The sequence below is a fragment of the Haematobia irritans genome, chromosome 1 (assembly GCF_050003625.1).
Source record: "Haematobia irritans isolate KBUSLIRL chromosome 1, ASM5000362v1, whole genome shotgun sequence".
NCBI classification, from domain to species: Eukaryota; Metazoa; Arthropoda; class Insecta; order Diptera; family Muscidae; genus Haematobia; species Haematobia irritans.
Window position 1 is genome coordinate 99285852 of NC_134397.1, and position 24641 is coordinate 99310492.

General features: G+C 34.9%; 1 protein-coding gene and 1 long non-coding RNA gene across 2 annotated transcripts in view; one reads left to right on the top strand and one right to left on the bottom strand.

Annotated features, from left to right (window-relative positions):
- The window catches only part of LOC142229202 (uncharacterized), a gene marked incomplete at its 3' end in the record, with an annotated part of 297563 nt that extends 276030 nt beyond the window's left edge, over positions 1 to 21533 (top strand). Inside the window, 2 exon segments of the mRNA XM_075299746.1 lie at positions 18488 to 18529; positions 18605 to 21533. Coding sequence (XP_075155861.1) covers positions 18488 to 18529; positions 18605 to 21533 — 2971 coding nt within the window.
- LOC142240433 (uncharacterized) lies at positions 8967 to 9573 on the bottom strand. The gene is made up of 3 exons (XR_012723275.1): positions 9498 to 9573; positions 9351 to 9433; positions 8967 to 9285 (listed from the first exon to the last, which is right to left on the bottom strand). It is a non-coding gene; the product is annotated as an uncharacterized LOC142240433 (long non-coding RNA).
- Positions 21534 to 24641: the final 3108 nt, after the last annotated feature.

Below are 24641 nucleotides of genomic sequence, written 5' to 3' on the forward strand. Positions count from 1 at the left end.
CCTAGTTGTGTGGATTCACATTGAACAGTACTTAGCGAAGAACACAACCAAAGCTTTATACTGATCTATATTAAACATATGCTTTAATATTTTCTTTAATTAATATTATCTCTGTGAATGAATTCACATTAATCAGTGGTTAGTGAATACCACAACCAAGCTGAATATTTTGATCCTAAACATATGCTTTAATAATTGTCATTATCTTATGTATTGTATATCGCATTGAATAATCTATAACACCCTGTAATATCAGGTATACGTTATAGATTACAACTTCAATTATTTGAATATATTTCTATATACCAACGAATAAAATTAAACTTGAAGAACTTTGAATTGAGAGACATATAATAATATGAATCCCTCAACTCCTAAGCGTACAAGTGCTGTCATACAGAATCGTTTGCTTGAGCAGGCAAGAGATACACCTCGTATGACTAGTATCGAATCGCCATTAAAATTCATTCAGATAATTGATAAACGATTTGAGAAATTAACCGAGATCATGCAGGCAATGATAAGTGAATCTGAGGAACGTATGTGTGCAATGATCAAGGAATCGGAAGTAAATATCCTGGATCAAATTCGCCGTAGGTTAAGTGTTGTTGAAAAGGATATCTCTGATTTAAATGCTCGTGTGAAATCACTGGAAGAGACCCGTCCGAATATGTTAAGTATAGAAAATGAAATAATTGGGCTAAAAAGGAAAATTCTAGCCCAAGAAAACTCGGTTGTTGCAAATGGTATTCGCATTACTGGTGTTCCCAAAATGGAAAATGAAGATTTAAACGCCATTGTGTCTAAGTCGATACTCCAAGAATTGATAATATGTATCGTCTTGAACGAATAAGGAATACCAGAGTAAACTATAAGCTGAATGATGATGTGATTGTGGTAAAATTTCATTCCCCCTATGACAAAAATTTCATTCTTAAACACGCAGCAAACTATCGTAGAGAAACGAAGAAACCTTTAACTCTACGTAACCTTGGATTTGATAGTGATGTTCCTTTTTACATACACGAAAACCTGACTCCACATAACTATAACATTTACAAAACTGCGTTAAAGCTCAAAAAAGACAAACTGATTAAAACTACCTATACACAGCGAGGAATGGTATATATTAGAACATTCAATGATGAAACACCAAAATTGATTGAATTCCCTGAAGAAATCGATAAGTTTTTTCGCTCTCAACCACAATCTGCTCATTAATTTTATAATCTGCTATATAAACACATTTTTATCTTACACGTCCGAATTTATGGACATCATTATTAATACTACCAATCTAGCCTCAATATATGTCAAGAGAACTTTTTCAAACAAGGAACAATTCTCGTATAACACTGAGTATACTTACTATTCATACTATCAATCTGCTCTAATCGTTACTTGCTGCACTGTTAGTAATTTTTTCATCCTTAATGGATTCATTGTCTGATAATTATGGTCCCAGAGATAATAACTTCTTGATGGTTCGAATTATCGCTAAACGCACAACTGGTTTTAACATTTGTCACTTAAATGCTCAGAGCCTAAACAATAAACTTGACGAGTTCCGATACCTTTTCGAGAACTCTTCACTTGACGTAATCTGTATATCGGAGACATGGTTCCATCCGGACAGAAATGATAATATTTACAAACTTAATGGATACAGACTATTTAGAGCTGATCGGCACACCAATGGAGGTGGAGTTGCCATATATCTCCGCAATGGCATTTCTGGTAGAACTGTTCTAAACTCAGAACCTGGTGAAAGCACTGAACACTTGTTCTTAGAACTTCGTATTAACAATGAAAAACTGTTAATGGGCTGTGTATATAGGCCGAATCGTTTTGTAAATATTGATCCTTTGATAACTAAGCTTGAGACCATATCTGTACTATATAATGATGTCATAATAGCTGGTGATTTTAACAGCAATGTGATCGTGGATTCGCAACTTACAGATGCCATGGCTGGTATGAATTTAAGGCTGGTTAACGATAGCATACCGACCCATTTCACCACAACCTGCAATACCTTGCTAGACCTGTTTTTTGTAAGCCATGATCACAAAATATTACACTACGATCAACTTGATGGATCAGCTTTCTCTAGGCATGACCTCATATTTCTATCATACGACATAACTATTAACAGGCAAGCTGAAACCTATACATACCGCGACTTTAGGCGTTTAAACATATCTGATCTGCAACTAGATGTGAATCGAATTGATTGGAATCAAATTTATTATCTTAGTTCTGTGGAAAGCAAGGTCAACTTTCTAACTGATAATATAGTTGATCTCTACAATCTACATGTACCTATGGTAACAAAGAATATTAAAACTGACTTGAAACCATGGTTCACGAGTGAGGTGAAAACACTTATCGATATAAGAGAACGGGCATACAAGAGGTGGAAAAGATACAAAACTCCTGAGCTCTACTCAACCTTTCAATCTGCCAGAAAAGATGTAGTTCGAAAGGTTAAACATGAGAAACTGATTTTTTATACTAACAAATTCAATAATGCTACGAGTACAAGGAAGACGTGGAATGAAATAAAGAAAATTGGCATTACAAAGACTACTAATCATAACTCGAACTTGGATGTTAACGTACTTAATGAAAAGTTTGTAAATATACCGATGCCAGAGGTGAATTCTGATTTCTATAGTTCCCGAACTGTAACGTCCACCTCTCAACGTGGTTTTAGTCTAAGGCATGTATTTGATAATGAGGTGCTTAATAGTATCATGACAATAAAGTCAAACGCTGTCGGTACTGATGAAATCTGTCCTAAATTTGTCAAGCTTATTATTCCGAGTATACTTAAATACATTACTCATATTATAAATACTATTATAACAACTAGTTCATTTCCAACACTATGGAAACTGGCCAAAATTATACCTGTCCCAAAGGGTGCCAACGAATTCCGTCCTATTGCGATCTTACCATTTATCTCGAAAGTGGTTGAAAGACTTGTTAATCTACAAATTCTCCAATACTTAACTGAACATAAGATTATAACTGACCGTCAATCTGGATCCAGACCGAGGCATAGCTGTCTCACTGCCTTAGTTGACGTTGTAGAATCGATACGTAACAATCTTGACAAAAATGAAGTCTCTATTTTGGTACTATTAGATCATTCGAAAGCTTTTGACACTGTCCACTATCCGACTTTGTATTATAAACTCATCCACTTGTTTTCATTCTCTGAATCTACTGTACGATTAATGTCTAGCTACTTGGAAGACAGAAAGCAATTGACCGTTTCTGGTAACAATGCATCGTCACAGATGACAACAAAAAGGGGCGTTCCTCAGGGGTCCATACTCGGACCCTTGCTATATACGATGTACTCGAATGATTTACCGAACCAGCTAGAACATACGAACATAAGAATGTATGCTGATGATGTCCAGTTATATACATCTACCACTACTGATGCAATCGATAGGTGCGTAATGAATGTTAACAATGATCTCAACAAGATCCTGGATTGGGCGAATGGAAATGGCCTAGCTCTGAACCCCAATAAATCGAAGGCAATTTTGATTCATAAGAAATCCACAAGTCTGGACAATGTTAACATATTTCTGGGTAACTGCCAAATAGAACTTGTGAAGAAAGTGAAGAATCTTGGAGTAACTTTTAATGAGAATTTGACTTGGTCTGATCATATTAATGCTAACTGTGGTAAAATATACGGTATGTTGCGTAATCTTTGGTGCACTCAAGCGTTTACACCTTTTCGTATAAGACTGCTGTTGGCCAAATCCTATGTCCTCCCTACTTTGTTGTATTGTTGTGAAATTTTCTCTGGATGTAACACCACCGACTTAAAAAGACTAACAACCACGTTCAACAATATTGCCCGCTATGTCTTCGGATTGAAACGTTATGATAGTGTGACACTTTTTGCGAACAAAATTTTTGGTATCCCGTTTGACAAATACGTTCAACTCAGAACTCTGTTATTCCTCCAAAAAATTATACACACAAAGGAACCATCATACCTCTACGAACGATTAACATTCGCTAGATCCAACCGTGGTAACAATTTGATACAGACTCGACATAGAAGTCAGTTATCTGAGCGGCAGTTTTATATATATGCGACTCGTCTCTGGAATCAGTTACCCAATCAACTTCAACGTATATACAACACAGTGCAGTTCAAGACGAAACTAACAAGATATCTAATTCAGGGCGATTAAATAACAAAAAAAAAAAAAAAAAAAAATTATTAATATCTAATTCATAACCATATTATATGTTATTCCTATTCATAATTATTATTATTATACTTCTTAAAATATCGTAAAATATCTACTTATTATATTTATTATAACATTATTGATTCTAATACTCATTATAAGATATATATCTTGTGTATTAGGAACCCAAAAATAAATAAATAAATAAATGAAAAATAGTGTTCTCAAGGCGTCAGATAGCACTCCTAATATCTGCTATAGCGGGTCGCTGCCTGATAGGCGAATTTGCAAAAACTATAGGTGCGAAGTATAATGACTATTGTATAAGCTGTCATGACGTGGAGGAAAAGGAATCAATTAAACATCTCTTGTGTGAGTGTCCTGCTTTTTGTGTAAGGCGTAAGCGAATTTTAGGAGCATATAGCTTTAGATTACTGGCTGACCTGGAAAACGTTAACTTAAGCAGTTTGTTAATGTTTTTGGAGCAATCTGGTTGGTTCCACAAAAGTAAATAATAGAGAAGGTTCAGTGGTTAAGACTAGAAGTGCCCATTTGTAATAGGTACTTTTAGTTAAATGTGGTATCACAATGGACTGAATAGTCTAAGTGAGCCTGAAATTTAATCGGGCTGCCACTTTAACCTAACGTAACCTAAACTTAATTGCTGATTTGGAACAGTGGGTACAGACAATCACAGATGAAAGAGAGAAGGACATAAAAAGGAGTAAAATTGCAAATAGAATAATGACATATAAGGAACTCTCAAAAGGAAAAGTTCATCTTAAACATAACCAGTAGATTATTAAGGAAACATAAAGAAATTATAGTTACAAAATCAGACAAAGGAAACAAAACAGTGATAGTGTACAAGAAAGAGTACGATGAAAAGATGAAATCTTTATTGGACGACAAGAATACCTATAAAACAATAAGAGAAGACCCAACGCAGAAACTACAAAGGAAACACAATAACATAGTAGCAGATCTTTTCAAAAATGGCTACATTTCTTCACAGGAAAAATTTAAGCTATCATCCAACTCAACGACAGCACCGAGATTATATGGACTACCTAAAATACACAATAATCAAAAATTTCATATTAGAGAAGTACAACATAAAGAATTCGTATGAATTGAAAGACAGACTTAGAAATGTATCTTTGGATGAAAACGACATTTTATTATCATTTGACGTGGTATCGTTGTTCACCAACATACCTATCCATCTAGCGATAAGAAATATAATGACGCAATGGAAGAGACTTGAAGAACATACAAAAATACCTAAGCCCCAGTTCCTAAAACTTCTACAATTTTGTTTAAATGACAATAATTATTTTATAAATGGGGAAACCATGTATTACCAAACATATGGTATGCCAATGGGAACCCCATTGTCGCCAACGATTGCAGTTCTAGATACTATGCTCGAGGAAACAATAAAGGAACTGACGGAAAAGAAAATTACAATTAAATTCTTAACCAAATATGTGGACGATCTATTTGCTATAATCCAAAAATATGATGAAGATACCATACTTAACACATTCAAACAATATCACAATAAACTCAAATTTACAATCGAAAAGGAGAATAATAATTGCTTACCATATTAAGACATAAAACTACACAGAAATAGAAATACCCCAATAAACACAGGATGAGCGTTTTTCAAATGCAACAACTTTTCAGTTTGAGGGTAAATATAATTTTCAACATAAATTCAACTTGATCTTAAATAGCTCATCTTCAATACATCTTCAAATTGTTTGCGAAGTACTTCCAATTTGCCAAAATGTTGACGAAATCTTTGACAAGGTGAGAAAATATGAGAAAACTTTGACAAAACACTACCCTAAAATGCAACGAAAAAATCATGTGGTTTTCAATACTTATTTGTTCAACGAAGTTCGTGGTCAATTGCAAGAAATTAAAAAAATGGAAAATTTTAGACAAATAACCAAATAGTCTATAAAAATAGGTAAGTGAAAATAAAAAATGAAATAACACTTTAAGGAAGTCACTAAAGAAAACTAAGATTATGGATTCTAAAGGGTGATTTGTTAAGAGCTTGATAACTTTTTTAAAAAAAAAAACGCATAAAATTTGCAAAATCTCATCGGTTCTTTATTTGAAACGTTAGATTGGTCCATGACATTTACTTTTTGAAGATAATTTCATTTAAATGTTGACCGCGGCTGCGTCTTAGGTGGTCCATTCGGAAAGTCCAATTTTGGGCAACTTTTTCGAGCATTTCGGCCGGAATAGCCCGAATTTCTTCGGAAATGTTGTCTTCCAAAGCTGGAATAGTTGCTGGCTTATTTCTGTAGACTTTAGACTTGACGTAGCCCCACAAAAAATAGTCTAAAGGCGTCAAATCGCATGATCTTGGTGGCCAACTTACCGGTCCATTTCTTGAGATGAATTGTTCTCCGAAGTTTTCCCTCAAAATGGCCATAGAATCGCGAGCTGTGTGGCATGTAGCGCCATCTTGTTGAAACCACATGTCAACCAAGTTCAGTTCTTCCATTTTTGGCAACAAAAAGTTTGTTAGCATCGAACGATAGCGATCGCCATTCACCGTAACGTTGCGTCCAACAGCATCTTTGAAAAAATACGGTCCAATGATTCCACCAGCGTACAAACCACACCAAACAGTGCATTTTTCGGGATGCATGGGCAGTTCTTGAACGGCTTCTGGTTGCTCTTCACTCCAAATGCGGCAATTTTGCTTATTTACGTAGCCATTCAACCAGAAATGAGCCTCATCGCTGAACAAAATTTGTCGATAAAAAAGCGGATTTTCTGCCACTGATTTTGGTAATAAAATTCAATGATTTGCAAGCGTTGCTCGTTAGTAAGTCTATTCATGATGAAATGTCAAAGCATACTGAGCATCTTTCTCTTTGACACCATGTCTGAAATCCCACGTGATCTGTCAAATACTAATGCATGAAAATCCTAACCTCAAAAGAATCACCCTTTACGTTCTTGAAAACATTAAAAAGCTGACCGATGAAAACATGGTGGACAATTAACTGGAACTGCTTCAAATAGTTTATAATAATTGGTACTTCAACATGAAAAATTAAATCAACACTTTAGAGAAGTCACTAAATTTAAATCTCTTTGCAGAAAGCTAAAATCTTTGCATGCTACATTCTTGCAAACATTAAGAAGCTGACCAATGAAAAATGAGTGGCTTATCGACAACAAAAAGTTTCCAGAAACATTACAAGTGCAACCAATTAAAATTGTTAAAAACAACAAATTGTTGAAATCAACAACTTCTGGATGAAAATGTGCATCACATCGTCAGTTTAATTCATATGCTATTATCAGTTTAAAATGGATATTTTGTGAATTCCTTCTGCGGGAAATCAATTCTAACACGCGGTCCAGTACGTCCCCAATTTCAAATTGCCGGCATATTAATAAATTTTAATGCTGTTTTATGACACCAAAAGGAAGACTAATTATCAATGCAAAAGTGTTTACTAATAATGTTTAAGATATTTAATGTTTTGCTGTTTGTTTTTTTTTTTGTTCTTATTTGTTGATATGTTTAATAAGATTATGTAGTGTAGTGTATTATTATATATTTCTTTTTGATCAATAAATTATACAAAATTCATTGAATTTTGGCTTTGACTTTCAATTTGAAGTGGGGATATCATTCATACAAATTTAGGTTGAGAAGTATTTGCAACAATATTAATTTTGAATTTGACTCGCATCGAAAATTGTTTGAAAAATTATTGAGTAGCGATGCATTTCAATTTGAGGATAACACTATTGTTGATATTATTGATAATGTGTTTAATTTCACTGTTGAGGGTAATGTCTGTTTTTTGTTGAGAACGCGATTTTCTCAACAATTTTTCAACTTGAATATTACCCTAATCCTTTGAAAAAATGTTTGAAAAATTGTTGAAATTTAGTATTTTTCAAACATTTGTGTTTATTGGGACGGTATTAACAGAAAGGTATACCAAATCAATAGCTTCGGGAAGAATCATAAACTTTCATTCGACCCAACCAACAAAAGATAAATACAGCTTTGAGTATAATTCAAAAATCTATTAAATTATGTGATGACAAATTTTAAGAAACAAATATACAAAAAGTAAAAAATATACTCATCAACAACTCATTCCCCCAACACATTATAAATAATTTAATTAAGAAAGCCACTACCAACCCAATAAACACAAACGTTTGAAAAATGCTAAATTTCAACAATTTTTCAAACATTTTTTCAAAGGATTAGGGTAATATTCAAGTTGAAAAATTGTTGAGAAAATCGCGTTCTCAACAAAAAACAGACATTACCCTCAACAGTGAAATTAAACACATTATCAATAATATCCCAAGTGTTATCCTTAAATTGAAATGCATCGCTACTCAATAATTTGTCAAACAATTTTCGATGCGAGTCAAATTCAAAATTAATATTGTTGCAAATACTTTTCAACCTAAATTTGTTTGAATGATATCCCCACTTCAAATTGAAAGTCAAAGCCAAAATTCAATGAATTTTGTATAATTTATTCATCAAAAGGAAATATATAATAATACACTACACTACATAATACACTACAATACCAATTGATAAATAATAATCTTATTAAACATATCAACAAATAAGAACAAAAAAAAACAAACAACAAAACATTAAATATCTTAAACATTATTAGTAAACACTTTTGCATTGATAATTAGTCTTCCTTTTGGTGTCATAAAACAGCATTAAAATTTATTAACATGCCGGCAATTTGAAATTGGGAACGTACTGGACCGCGTGTTAGAATTGATTTCCCGCAGAAGGAATTCACAAAATATCCATTTTAAACTGATAATAGCATATGAATTAAACTGACGATGTGATGCACATTTTCATCCAGAAGTTGTTGATTTCAACAATTTGTTGTTTTTAACAATTTTAATTGGTTGGACTTGTAATGTTTCTGGAAACTTTTTCTTGTCGATAAGCCACTCATTTTTCATTGGTCAGCTTCTTAATGTTTGCAAGAATGTAGCATCCAAAGATTTTAGTTTTCTGCAAAGAAATTTAAATTTAGTGACTTCTCCAAAGTGTTGATTTAATTTTTCATATGGACGTACCAATTATTATAAACTATTTGTATATAAACTATCGGTCAACTTTTTAATGTTTTCAAGAACGTAGAATCCATAATTTTAGTTTTCTGCAAAGAGATATACATTTAGTGATTTCCTTAAAGTTTTATTTCATTTTTTATTTTCACTTACCTGTTTTTATAAACTATTTGGTTATTTGTCTAAAATTTTCCATTTTTTTATTTCTTGCAATTGACCACGAACTTCGTTGCACAAAGAAGTATTGAAAACCACATGGATTTTTCGTTGCATTTTAGGGTAGTGTTTTGACAAAGTTTTCTCATATTATCTCACCTTGTCAAAGATTTCGTCAACATTTTGGCAAATTGGAAGTAATTCGCAAACAATTTGAAGATGTATTGAAGATGAGGTATTTCAAGTCAAGTTGAATTTATGTTGAAAATTATATTTACCCTCAAACTGAAAAGTTGTTGCATTTGAAAAACGCTCATCCTGTGTTTATTGGGAAATCAAATTCCCAAAATACCACCGACGTTAATCAATCTGGCAATATCACAAAATATTATTCCAAAACTTACAGAAACTGCAATGCTTAAAGAAATAATAGATGACAGGCCCAACAAAACATTAAATGCAATATTTACCAAACCAAAAACAAAAATAATAAAAAAAACAACAAAGCAAGTCTATGAAATCAAATGCATAGGTAATGACAAAGAAACATGCAACAAATACTATGTGGGGAAAACCAAACGTAGCTTAGGGACGAGGGTAACAGAGCACGAAGCAGATATAAGAAAAGCAAACGACAGCTTTGGCTCAACACTGCATAGAGTTCGGACATACAGCAGATTTGGAGAATGTGAAAAAAGTCTAAGAATACTACAAAGAATTCAATGTGCAATAAACAGAAAAGAGGACAAAGACAACACTAATGCTGCTTATACATTAGCAATCATTTAGTTTAAGTTCAATCATCTGTGATCGTAGCCATAAGAAAAAAGCTCTGTGATATTTATACCCTGCGCCACACTGTGGAAGGGTATTATAAGTTAGTTCATATGTTTGCAACACCCAGAAGGAGACGAGATAGACACATGGTGTCTTTGGCAAAAATGCTCAGGGTGGGCTCCTGAGTCGATATATCCATGTCCGTCTGTCCGTGAACACATTTTTGTAATCAAAGTCTAGGTCGCAGGTTTAGTCCAATCGACTTCAAATATGGCACAAGTATGTGTTTTGGCTCAGAATAGAACCCTATTGATTTTGGAAGAAATCGGTGCAGATTTAGATATAGTTCCCATATATATATTTCGCCCGATATAGACTTATATTGCCCCATAAGCCAGAGTTTTACCCTAATTTGCTTAAAATTTTGCACAAGAAGAACAATTTGTGCTATAGTCAAGTGTGCCAAATTTTATTAAAATCGGTTCAGATTTAGATATAGCTCCCATATATAACTTTCGCCCGATATGGGCTAATACGGTCCGATTTAATTGAAATTTTGCACAAAGAGTAGAATAGTATTGTAGTTATGCGTGCCAAATTTGGTTGAAATCGGTTCAGATTTAGATATAGCTCCCATATATAGCTTTCGCCCGATTTACACTCATATGACCACAGAGGCTAATTTTTTGCTACGATTTAGTTGAAATTTTGCAGATTTAGATATATCTCCCATATATAGCTTTCGCCCGATTTACACTCATATGACCACAGAGGCCAATTTTTAACTCCGAAATTTTGCACAGGGAGTAGTATTAGCATTGTAGCTATGCGTGCCAAATTTGGTTGAAATCGGTTCAGATTTAGATATAGCTCCGATATATATGTTTTTCTGATTTCGACAAAAATGGTCAAAATACCAAAATTTTCCTTGTAAAATCGCCACTGCTTAGTCGAAAAGTTGTAAAAATGACTCTAATTTTCCTAAACTTCTAATACGTTATATCGAGCGATAATTCATATAAGTTCCCTTAAAATTGCTTCAGATTTAAATGTTTCCCATATTTTTTTACTATCATTGTGTTCCACCCTAGTGCATTAGCCGACGTAAATTTTGAGTCTATAGATTTTGTAGAAGTCTATCAAATTCTATCCAGATCGAGTGATATTTAAATGTATGTATTTGGGACAAACCTTTATATATAGCCCACAACACATTTGGTGCAGGGTATAATGTAGTCGGCCCCGCCCGACTTTAGACTTTTCTTACTTGTTTAATTTCATTTTTATTTATTTATTTTTGAAATTATTCTAAATTTGTGTTTAATGTTATGGTGTTCATGTGCCGTCACTTTTTACCTTTTAACAATGATATCGAAAATATGAAAAAAGACTAAATGTAAGTTTAGAGATTGACTTATGGTACTCCACATAGATGTAATTTGTCCCCCCTTTTTGTTATTTCTATCGTTGCCAGATTTCAATAAAATTCATCCCAGAAGAAGTTGGAAATTACCAACGAAACGTCGGATAAAAATATGAAGTAAAGTCTTTTTATTTGCATACGTAGAGACCTTAAAAGCCCGATTTAGAATTAATCTAAAAGAATAAAATAAAAAAAAACAAGATGTTTGGCCATATTTGCCTAAATCGGAAGAACAAATGTATGTCTAAATCTGAGCTGGTTTTGATCAAATTTGGCAAGCATAGCTAAAATGGCAATTGTATGTTACTCTCTGTGCACAATTTTAAGTAAATCGTAGTGAAATGTTGACCTACGGTTGTCATATGAGTGCAAATCAACCGAAACATAGATATGGGATCTATATCTATTTAGGTTAGGTTAAAGTGGTAGCCCGATTAAGTTTCAGGCTCACTTAGACTATTTAGTCCATTGTGATACCACATTAACTAACAGTACCTATTACATATGGGCACTTCTAGTTTTATCCGCTGAACCTTCTCGATTATTTTCTTCTGTTGAACCAACCAGATTGTTCCAAAAACATTAGCAGGCTGCTTAAGTTAACGTTTTCCAGGTCCGCCAGTAATCTAAAGCTATATGCCCCTAAAATTTGCTTACGTCTTACACAAAATGCAGGACACTCACACAAGAGGCGTTTAATTGAATCCTTTTCCTCCGCATCATGACAGATAGTAAGAATGTTAGTAAATGGGAATGAAACAATGGCCTCTGCGCTCTTATGAGTGTAAATCGGGCGAAAGATTAATATGGGAACTATATCTTAATCTGAACCGATTTCAGCCAAATTTGACATGCAGAGTTAGAATGTTAATTCTGTTCGCGGTGCAAAATTTCTCTGTAGTCATATGAGTGTACATCCGGTGAATGATATATATGAGCTATTTATAAATCTGAACCGATTTCAACCAAATTTAGCATGCATAGTTACAATGTTAATTGTACTCATTGTGTCAAATTTCTCACAAATCGGGGTAAAACTCTGTATTCCGTATTCTAAGTGCATATCGAGCGATAGATATATATGGGAGCTATATCTAAATGTGAATCGATTTCATACAAAAACTATAGTGTTCTGTTCTGATCCAAAACACATACTTGTGCCATATTTTAAGTCGATTGGACTAAAGAAAAGCCACAAAAACAAAACAAAAACACCATGTGTTTATCTTGTCTCCTTCTGGGAAATAAGAATTTTATTTCTGAGGAACAACCTTTTAGACAAACTTTTCTTTTGACGCAAAAAAAAATTTTCAAAACAAATAAAAAAGGTTTAAAAAATAATTACAAAAATAGGGTTTATTTGCCACAAACAAAAAAAAATACTTCACAAAATCTGGGAATTTCGTTTGTCAAAAATTTCGATTCGGAACAAAGTAATTTTTCTCTGGGAATCCCCCTCGTCATAGCGGGTTACATTCTTCTATTCTATCCAAAAAGTAAAATCGGGAGATCGGTCTGTATAGAGCGATTTCCGTATCTAAAGCAAAAGGTTTCTAAAATTCCTATATGGGGGCTATGGTTAGGTTGGGTGGCAGCCCGATGTATCAGGCTCATTTAGACTATTCAGTCCATTGTGATACCACATTGGTGAACTTCTCTCTTATCACTGAGTGCTGCCCGATTCCATGTTAAGCTCAATGACAAGGGACCTCCTTTTTATAGCCGAATCCGAACGGCCTTCCACATTGCAGTGAAACCACTTAGAGAAGCTTTGAAACCCTCAGAAATGTCACCTGCATTACTGAGGTGGGATAATCCACCGCTGAAAAACTTTTTGGTGTTCGGTCGAAGCAGGAATCGAACCCACGACCTTGTGTATGCAAGGCGGGCATGCTAACCATTGCACCACGGTGGCTCCCACATGGGGGCTATACAAAACATGGGCCGATGCGCACCATATTCGACGTACTTATTTGTGGGACCAAAATAATTCTAGATTTTGAGTTTCAGGAAAATTTGGATAAAAATGTAAGCCTCTGGAAGCCCAAGAAGTCAAATTGGGAGATAAGGCTATAATTCGGCACACTTATTTATGCACCGAATATGGAGCCAATTCGGATAAAAACTACGATTTCTTGAAGCCCAAGGCCCAAAATTGGTGGGTCGGTTTATATGGGGGATATAACAAAACATTGAGCGATATAGCCCACCCAAACACGAATCTGTGCTAAATTTCATAGTACATAGTCATATAGTATCAGAATTTCTCCCTGATCAAGAATATATTACATGGTAAGAAATCAATATTTTAACACAAACAAAAAAAATATCACCAAATTTTTTTAAATTAAACTTTTGCACTAACTTATAATACCCTGTTCCACAGTGTGGCGCAGGGTAAAAAATATTTCTTAAAAAAAAACAGTTTTTAATTTGATAAAAATTGCTCTGCTTTACTCTTTTTACCACCTGTTAAAAGTTATGCAAACATTACCAAACAACCGAATCATCGCTGATTTTTGTGAGCGATGTCCCGATTTAGAGCAACTTCTGGATAGCGCTGATATAATTATTACTTTGAAGTAGCGCGTAATAGTGGCGCGTATTATTCTTTTTTAAATAGTTAAAGGAAAAAATAACAACCCTTGCAATTTCTAATTTATTTATGACAACTACGCTAACTTTTAACATACCACGATTTTGCCTGAATTTACCGTTTGTGATGAAAGTAAACACCAAAAACCGTCTAAAACGAAATGAAATACAGTTAAAAACAAGTAAGGAAAGTCTAAAGTCGGGCGGTTCCGACTATATTATACCCTGCACCACTTTATAGATCTAAATTTTCGATACCATATCACATCCGTCAAACGTGTTGGGGGCTATATATAAAGGTTTGTCCCAAATACATACATTTAAATATCACTCGATCTGGACAGAATTTGATATACTTCTACAAAATCTATAGACTCAAAATTTAAGTCGGCTAATGCACTAGGGTGGAACACAATGTTAGTAAAAAAATATTGGAAACATTTAAATCTGAAGCAATTTTAAGGAAACTTATATGATTTATCGCTCGATATATATGTATTAGAAGTTCAGGAAAATTAGAGTCATTTTTACAACTTTTCGACTAAGCAGTGGCGATTTTACAAGGAAAATGTTGGTATTTTGACCATTTTTGTCGAAATCAGAAAAACTTATATATGGGAGCTATATCTAAATCTGAACCGATTTCAACCAAATTTGGCACGCATAGCTACAATGCTAATTCTACTCACTGTGCAAAATTTCAACTAAATCGGAGCATTGGCCTCTGTGGTCATACACTGTTAGAAAAATATGTTTTTCATATGTTCCGATATAAACAAAATGTGTTTCGGACACAATTTTAAAACACAATATATTTAAGTGCAAACATGTAATGTTCCTAAACTAACACTAAATGTTTGGGACATCTATGTTAATATGTTAGAATATATTATGTTTGGGGCATGAATGTTTCATAAAAATCATATGTGTGAATGCAATCTTATATATATTTACAAATTTCGACTAAGCATACATATGTTGTGATATTTTATTCAAAGCGACAGAGAGAGTATAGAGAAAGAAATAGAGATGGAAACCGGGAGAGTTGACGAAAGATATCAACATAACACAGCGAAAGAATCAAAAGAGAACAATTTCTGTGAAACCGCTTTTATGTTGTTTCGGAAAACTGTTTTATGATAAGGCCAAAAATTTGATATGCTTAAGTCTAAATATTATTTAATTTGAATAAAGAGAATAGACATTCGGAACCAAGAGAATAGACATTTGAAAGACAAACAGCATATGATTTCGCCTTGAGAGCAGCATTTTATGTATGTGTGGACATGTGTTTTGTTTATCATTTTGGCATTATGGGCACAATTTTTTTCTTGGTTCGTTAAAAGAAATCAGGGGTCTCGATAAAAATAACGAAAGGGCACTATACCCTTTTTAGAGTTGGGACAGTAAAATGATTAATAACCCACATTTCGAAGTTTCATTATAAAAATTTAATATAGTATAAATATAAATGTGTAAATTAAAAAAAATTAAAAAAAGTGTTCGGTCGGAGCAGGGATTGAACCCACGACCCTTTGCATGCAAGGCAGACATGCTAACCACTGCTCCACGTGGCAAACAAATGTATGTTTCTGTTAAATAATGTTATGTTTGCATGGGCTCGTGGGCGCTGCAAACTATGCTATATAAATGTAACTTATAACGATAATTATCTACTGGTGACTATAACAGCTACGTAGTCCAGTGGATAGTGTGTTGGCTTACAAACTGTATGGTCCTCGGTTCGATTCTCCGTGCAGGCGAAAGGTAAAATTTAAAAAATATATAAAAGTGAATAATTATTTGTGAATTATTTGTATTACAGAAAAAGGTGTCAAGAACTAAAATATTTCGTGGAATTGAAAACTACGAGTATGTTGGGCAATGAGCACAATCGTCTTTGGGAAAAATTCTTCCAAGCATATAATATTTTTGGGCTCAAAATGCTTCCAAACATATAATATGTTCACATAAAACAAACATATTAATGTTTCGGCAGTATCCAATAATATATGTGCTTCCTGCAAAATACGTTTGGAACATATGTTAAAGAAGCGATTTTTTTTGAGGGTGTATGAGTGTAAATCGGGCGAAAGCTATATATGGGAGCTAAAGGGTGGTTAAAATTTCAAGGGCCGATGTTGATTTTGAATAAAACACAAACTATTTAGGAAATTATTGTAATTTTATTTTATTATGATATATTGGTATTATTCAATTATGTATGGAACAAAATATCGGCCAAATGGGCGCCGCGACCTCGGTGGTGGTCCAAATTTTCGATGACGCTGAGGCATAATGAAGGTTCTATGCCGTTAATGTATCGAATTAGCTCATCTTTTAGCTCTTTCTTGTTGCTGACTTATCGACGTACAACTTTTCTTTCAAATAACCCCAAAGAAAAAAGTCCAACGGTGTCAAATCACATGATCTTGGCGGCCAATTGACATCGCCATTACGTGAGATAACACGGCCATTGAATTTGTTGCGCAAAAGACCCATTGTTTCGTTAGCTGTGTGGCAAGTGGCACCGTCCTGCTGAAACCACATATCTTCCAATTCGGGCCATAAAAAGTTCGTTATCATCTCACGATAGCGAACACCATTCACAGTAGCTGCCTGACCGGCCTCATTTTGGAAAAAATACGGCCCGATGATGCCGCCAGCCCATAAACCGGACCAACAGTCACTCTTTGTGGGTGCATTGGTTTTTCGACAATCACTCTTGGATTCTCATTCGCCCAAATGCGGCAATTCCGTTTATTGACGAATCCACTGCGGTGAAAATGTGCCTCATCACTGAATATGATTTTCTTCGAAAATTGATCATCCACTGTTGCCATTTCTTGGAACCATTTAACACGTTGTTGGATTGTGTGTCTCTCCATGGTTCAAATTGAGTAAGTCTGAAATACAGAAATGACAAATAAAATTCGGAAAAAAACTTGGCGTTTAGGTGTGGTTCACATTCAACATCGGCCCTTACAATTTAACCACCATGTATATCTAAATCTGAACCGATTTCAACCAAATTCGGCACACATAACTACAATACTAATTCTACTCCCTGTGCAAAATCTCAATTAAATCGGAGTAAAAGATTGGCCACTGTGGTCATATGAGTGTAAATCGGGCGAACGATATATATGGGAGCTATATCTAAATCTGAACCGATTTCAATAAAATTTGGCACACTTGACTACATTACTAATTGTACTCCTAGTGCAAAATTTCAACCTAATTTGGGTAAAACTCTGGCTTCTGGGACCGTATTAGTTCATATCGGGCGAAAGTTATATATGGGAGCTATATCTAAATCTGAACCGATTTCAATAAAATTTGGCACACTTGACTGTAGCACTAATTGTCTTCTTGTGCAAAATTTTAAGCAAATTAGGGTAAAACTCTGGCTTCTGGGGCCATATAAGTCCATATCGGGCGAAATATATATATGGGAGCTATATCTAAATCTGAACCTATTTCTTCCAAAATCAATAGGTATCTATTCTGAGCCAAAACACATACTTGTGCCAAATTTGAAGTCGATTGAACTAAAACTGCGACCTAGACTTTGATTACAAAAATGTGTTCACGGACAGACGGACATGGCTATATCGACTCAGGAGCCCACCCTGAGCATTTTTGCCAAAGACACCATGTGTCTATCTCGTCTCCTTCTGGGTGTTGCAAACATATGCACTAACTTATAATACCCTGTTCCACAGTGCGAATACCACATTCAACTGAAAAACAGCACTACTTTTCATGCATCTATACTACATGCATTGGTTGCAATAACGTAAACGAATTATCATAAACTGGATTGACTACTCGCTTACTTTATTGCCACCGACACATGCAGTGTGGATGCACTGCTTACTTTATTGTATCCCAAAAAGCGCAACTAAACTCTTACTGCTGAAATATTTTTTGCTGGGTTATAACGGATTTATGGTTACAGCGATCTCATTTCATTAAAACTATAAAAATATGTTTATAATGAATCTTGTTTACAGTGCAAAATCATATGCAAAAAACTGAAGCACAAAATATTATTTTGCACATCTTAAGATACGAAATTTATTAAATTTCCATGTAACTATATTTATTCTTTTTTACGAACGACGTTATAAGAAATAAAAAATTCGATCTTTCTTACAAATAAAAAAAAATGTATATCTATATTTTTCAGATGAAAGCCGTGTAAATGTAAAAGGTGAACAAATAAATTTCGGTAAGTGGTATGTTCTTAAATATGTTTTTACCAATGTAATTAATTAGAAAATCGCATGTAATATTGACAAATTAGCTGATACAAACATTGGCAATCCAAATTTACTGACTGATGGAAACATCGCTAGAAGGAACGGTCTCCTGGAAAGATTTTCTGCTCAAATTTTCGCTGAAACCCATTTACGTTCATTTTGGAAGGAAAATCAAATGAACAATAGCACTCCGCTGGAATCTTATTTCCCAGGCAAAGAAGTGGAGTCATCAAAACAAGACATATTGCCAGACGAACTTGAAAGTCAAAGTCCAAAAGAGAATCAAGCATATGAAAAGGGTAATACAACATTAGATGATCACAGTAATGAAGATATAGAGGCAAATAATTATACAAAGGAATTGGGCATAGAGGGTAATCAATCCCATAATATGGGCAACGTAGATGATACAATCATAAGCCAATGTAACGTTTCAAACTTGGAGGAAAATGACACCTCTAAACAATATAACTTCAGCAAAAATATAGATGAGGAAAGAATTCCCAGATATTTTTATGGCATGCCCACGGATTTTCAAGAACCAAACCTACTTCCCAACCGGAAAAAATATAAAGAACCCCTGGCATTCACCATACCATTTGAAAGTACAACTAAACAAAGTACACAATTCCAAGATATAAACAATCTTAAAAATAACATTTGTGAAAACTCGGACTCAAATGAAGCCAGCCCTCAACTAGATGAAGAGTCACCTTTCGAACTTTTCGCAGAATTAATCGAGTTTGAAGAAAAAAATGTTGAAGCAATTGATTTGGACATAACTCATGTGATAAATGATATTATTCGTGTTAAAATGACAGATGCAATCAACGATGAAAACTCTGATGTATTAAATGATGAGTTTGCTAATGCTTCAGATTCCGACTTAGATACAATTATAGAAGTAAGCGAAAAAGAATTCCAAATTTCAACAGAACCTTCAGGGGTACCTAAAGACTCAAACACCGAAAGCGAATATTTTACAACAATAGAGCCATGCACATTCGAATCTGATGATAATGGGAATAAAAGCGTACACGAGAATTATGAAAATCTCAACTTTTCACACGATTCGAACTATATTCACAGGCTCATCGCCAACCAAAGCACTAGCGAGTGCAGTGAACACAATATAAAGAACTTGGCTTTAAAGCTAGATAAAGCTCCATTACTTTCCGAACCAGTGACACGTGAAATAGATAATGGATATAAGACCACCAAAGCAATTTTTGAGAGCAATACACGGCAATATACAGCTTGTGATCCAGAACATCAAAAGAACTTAGCGGCAATTGTTATACAAAATGCATTTAGAAAGATCATGGTGACCAAGAATGAGAGGCAAGGGGGGAAATATAATGAAAAATGTCACCTGGAAAGTAACCTTGAAGAAAATCAAAGCACTAATAATACTGAGTTAAAACTCTTGTCAGATAATAAGTTAAGTAATGACTCCAACAAAAAAATGCATGATGCTGCGGCAATAATACAAAAGGCTTTCAGAACACACCGACAACAGCTAGTAAATCCCGCATCTGAATGCATTGAAAAGAATACCTTCGATAACATGATGACCCCAATAAATAGCATAGAAGATAAAGAGTGGTCTAGGATCACAGCTGCAAAAATTATTCAAAAAGCGTTCAGAGAATACATTCAGAAATACAACTCCAAAAAGAAAGTACCAGATGCTAATGATATTAATGTTTTTTCCAACGATGAAAAGAGAGAAAACGACGAACATGTCAACATTCCAAATAACATTGATTTGGAGTCAACTCTTGCCCTTTTACCAGAACAATTGCAATATCCTGAAGAATGTCAAACCGATAATAATAGTACTGAGTTGAATCTATTATCAGAGAATGAAACAGAGGGGCAGCACTACTCTTTGGATGACTCCAGCAAAAATTTCCATGATGCTGCGGTAATAATACAAAAAGCTTACAGAACACGACGACAAAGTCCAGCATCTGAATATATTGAGATCAATAGCTTTGATAACATGATATCATCAATAAATGGCGTAGAAGATCAAGAGTGGTGTAGGATCACAGCCGCAAAAATTATTCAAAAGGCTTTAAGAGACTATATTCAGAAAAACAAATCTAAAACAAATGTAACAGATTCTAAAGATATTGATATCTTTTCCAACCATGAAAAGAGTGAAAATGAAAAACATATCAACACTCAAAATAACATCGATTTGGACATAATTCTTGCCCCACTACCAGGGCATTTGCAATACCCTGAAGAATGTGAAAGCGATAATAATAATACTGAGTTGAAACTCTTATCAGAGAATGAATTAAGCGATCCCAGTAAAAAATTCCATGATGATGCGGCAATAATACAAAAAGCTTACAGAACACATCAACAAAAGCTAGCATGTCCAGCATCTGAAAACATTGAAACCAATAGTTTTGACAACAAGATGACATCAATAAATGGAGTAGAAGATAAAGAGGTGTCTAGGATCACAGCTGTAAAAATTATCCAAAAGGCTTTCAGAGAGTACATTCAGCAACACAAATCTAAAACTAATGCAATAGATTCTAAAGACGAACAAATCAATATTGCAAAAAACATAATTTTGGATTCATCGCAACCAATTACAAAACACAACTGGTATGTTGGTGATGAACCCATTATTACGAGCAGCTTAGTTGAAAGAAACTTACCAGAAAGTCTTTTTGAAGAGACCGAAGAAAATAAAACGCTTAACAACAAATCACCGTATATATTGAAGAGTGCAAGTAGTAATAGATTGGCATCATGTAATTCAATCGAAAGTAGTAGAGTAATTGTACCAATTTGTAGCCTTAATGATAATGATGAAGATGATGAGAATTGCACAGACTTATGTAATAAATTTCTTGAAGGAACCATTTCAGATATAAAGGGAGAGGAAAGTTCGGATACAACTATGACAACATTCGATGTCCAAACAACAAATGAGATAATAGAAGGTATGTATATACATATATTCATATTTTGTTTGTTTTCCAATTTCAGGAAAATTGGATAAAAAATACGGATTCTAGAATCCCAAGAAGTAAATTCGGGAGATCGGTCTATATGGGGGCTATACCAAAAAATGGACCGGTACTCACAATTTTTGGCACAACTTTTTATGGTCCTCAAATACCTCTAGATTTTCAATTTTTTGGCGCAAAAGCGATAAATTCAACATGTCATAGGACGGATGACCACCATTTCAACAGACGCACAGTGGTTCCAAATCGCTTTTTTTGGACCCCACAATTTATTTTTTTACACAATTTTGATAAAGTCGGGTCAGTATTCTGAACCTAGAAATTCTGGTTTTGGATTCGTAATTTTTCTTCTTAACTGCATTCCCTACAAAATTCTACGAACCCTAGAAAAAAATGTGTACCCATGCGCTTTAGATTAAAAGTTGTAAAGTCCATAAATAAGAATTAAAAAAAATGTCGAATTTTTACCATTTTTTTTTAAAGGCACATACATTCTTTCTGTCGTGACATTTTTGGTATAGATTTTTCCCAATCTGTTGTTACTTCTTTCTTATAGATGACCAAATAAACAGCCGTTTTAAGCTTTTTTCGGCCATTTTGGTCAAGTAGTGTATGAGTTATTCTCCTCCCAAAATTGGCAATTTTTTAAAAAGAAAAAATTTTGTTTTCAAAAATTCTCATTCGGCAAAGCACCGATTGCTAAGCCGATCTGTTTTCCCAAAAGCCCTATGTGTCCACTAATAAACTGTAAAAGGTTTCAACATCCTACCAGCAACCTGCTGAGAAATTGCAAATGACAAAAAAAACTTTTTTTTAATATATGTCCCCACTTTGGGGATTTTTGATACCAATTTTGGGAATGGTCTATTCAGCAATATTTCTTGCGAATTAAAAATATGAATTGAAACCTTTATAACTTTTTAAACTATTTTTGATATCATTATGATTTCTATTGATTTTTTGATAACTCATGCCCTACTTGATCCAAATAGCCGATAAAAGCTTAAAACGTATGCTTATTTGGTCGTCTATAAGCAACAAGTAACAAAAGATTTATTCTAGATTCCGATACAATTTCCTCGATAGGAAACGACCGCTGAGCCAGCGTCTCCTCACTGGACGTTGTCCAATTGCCCTCCGATGTTTTAATGAAACCCGGAGCGGAGTTCGTGGATGCTAGCACCTTCCGTAGTCTGGAAGCCTCGGACGTATTCTCAATGCTGCTGCAGTAATCATTCCAAGAGTTATGCTGAGCCTTTCTCAGTTCTCGCTTGTATCCTCTCAGATTCTTCTTGTAAGCGTCCCAATCCACAGGAGCTCTGGTGGATTTTGCTTTGTTAAAGAGCTTCCTGCACGATTTCCTCATATTACCTAACTCCGTAGACCACCATGGTGGTCGATTTTTCTCCCTGGCTTCCCTCTAGGGCATGCAGCTTTCAGTGCAATGTTGAAGGCCTTAGTAATCCTCTCCACTGCGTGTTCGATAAATTGCACAGTGCTCACATTTATCTCTGGTATTTCCGGTATCATCATATTGAACGATTCCCTATACATATTCCAGTCAGCTTTCCTAACAGTTGGCGGAAATATGGTCTTGGTGTTATGAACGTCAAATTTGAAACTGATGTAGCGATGATCTGAGAAGCTATTTTCACTTAAAACCTGCCAATCAGATATCATTTCATTCAGTTCTTGCGATGCCGACCTCTTGCCTGTTTTTAGTAACAAAGGTTGGGGCATCTCCTTTGTTGCAAACTACCAAATTAGTACGCAAAATAAACTATAGGAGTGACTCTCCTCTTGTATTAATGTCACCACTTCCCCATATACTATGATGTGCATTTGCATCGCATCCCATAATGAGTTTTGTCTTTGTTTTCAATGACTCCTCAACTAAAGTGTTAACGGCACATGGAGACCTCTCCCTATCATGTCCCATGTAGACCGAAGATACCCAATATTTGCAGTTGGCTATTTCTAAACTGGCAACGACAGTGTCTGTATTGCACATTGAAGGAAGCAGAAACAAGTTGAGCTCGTTTTTAGCAATTATACAGGCTCGATTTACATCATTACCAGTATACTGCAATAGTTTGAACCCCGGAGTACTTAATTCACATATTTTGTTTCTATAAACATATGGTTCTTGAATAAGAACTATATCTATGTTCCCTTTCATCAGGAGAACTTTTAAGGCAGCACATGCAGCCTTACAATGATAAAGATTTATCTGGAGGATCCGTAGGACCATCGAGATTTTCAATAACCGTCACACCAGCCGTTTCAATCGAGTCATCAAGAGGCAGTAGAACCTCCTCTTGCATACGGTGTCTATCCAAGTCTGCATCTTTGGTATCTCCCTCGACTTCGCAAGAGGATCCGCTTATTTCTGATTCAGACAGAGGCTTGTCGATTTCCGAATCCTTTAGCTGATCGCAGCTCCTTCCAAAACTTCACCAATTAGTATCAGAGCAGCTTTAAAACATTCTATAGACCTCTGGTCCTCAAATGCGACTAGCTTAAATCGTCCTTGATACCAACAAGCCTCTTGGTGTCGAGGATCTGGGCAGGGAAACTTTTCCAGCACCTGTGAGTAGACGCCAGACAAAGCATTCTCAATTTCCACCATTTTTGCTTTGGAATCATCCCTTTTGGAGGATGGCAGCTCATCCGGTGATCGTTCCCTTTTTCCAGCCTCAAGAATTCCTTGAGATCATTTTAAGGAATCGCTTTGTTTAGCCGACAACGTGCTTAGGTCGACTGATCCTAATTTCTTTAGGATAAGCAAAGCATTTCTGCGTTCCTTGAATCTCTTTCGGGAGGGATTACCTCCTTGGAAATGGTTCGACTTGTCAAAGTGTCGCCACCTGTCGACCCGTCTACAGGTCGACTAATTGGGCCTAACTCTTGGTCATTGCCCAAATGTATAACTCCAGTCGATACCCGTCCACTGGGCCCTGAAGTTAGCAACCCAGTGGATGTCTTTGAATTTCGCTGCATGGTGACCTAATATCCTTCCACACTTGAAATTCGTAGTAGGTACTAATTACGATGATTTTATCCGCTATTAAAAAACACGTCCGTT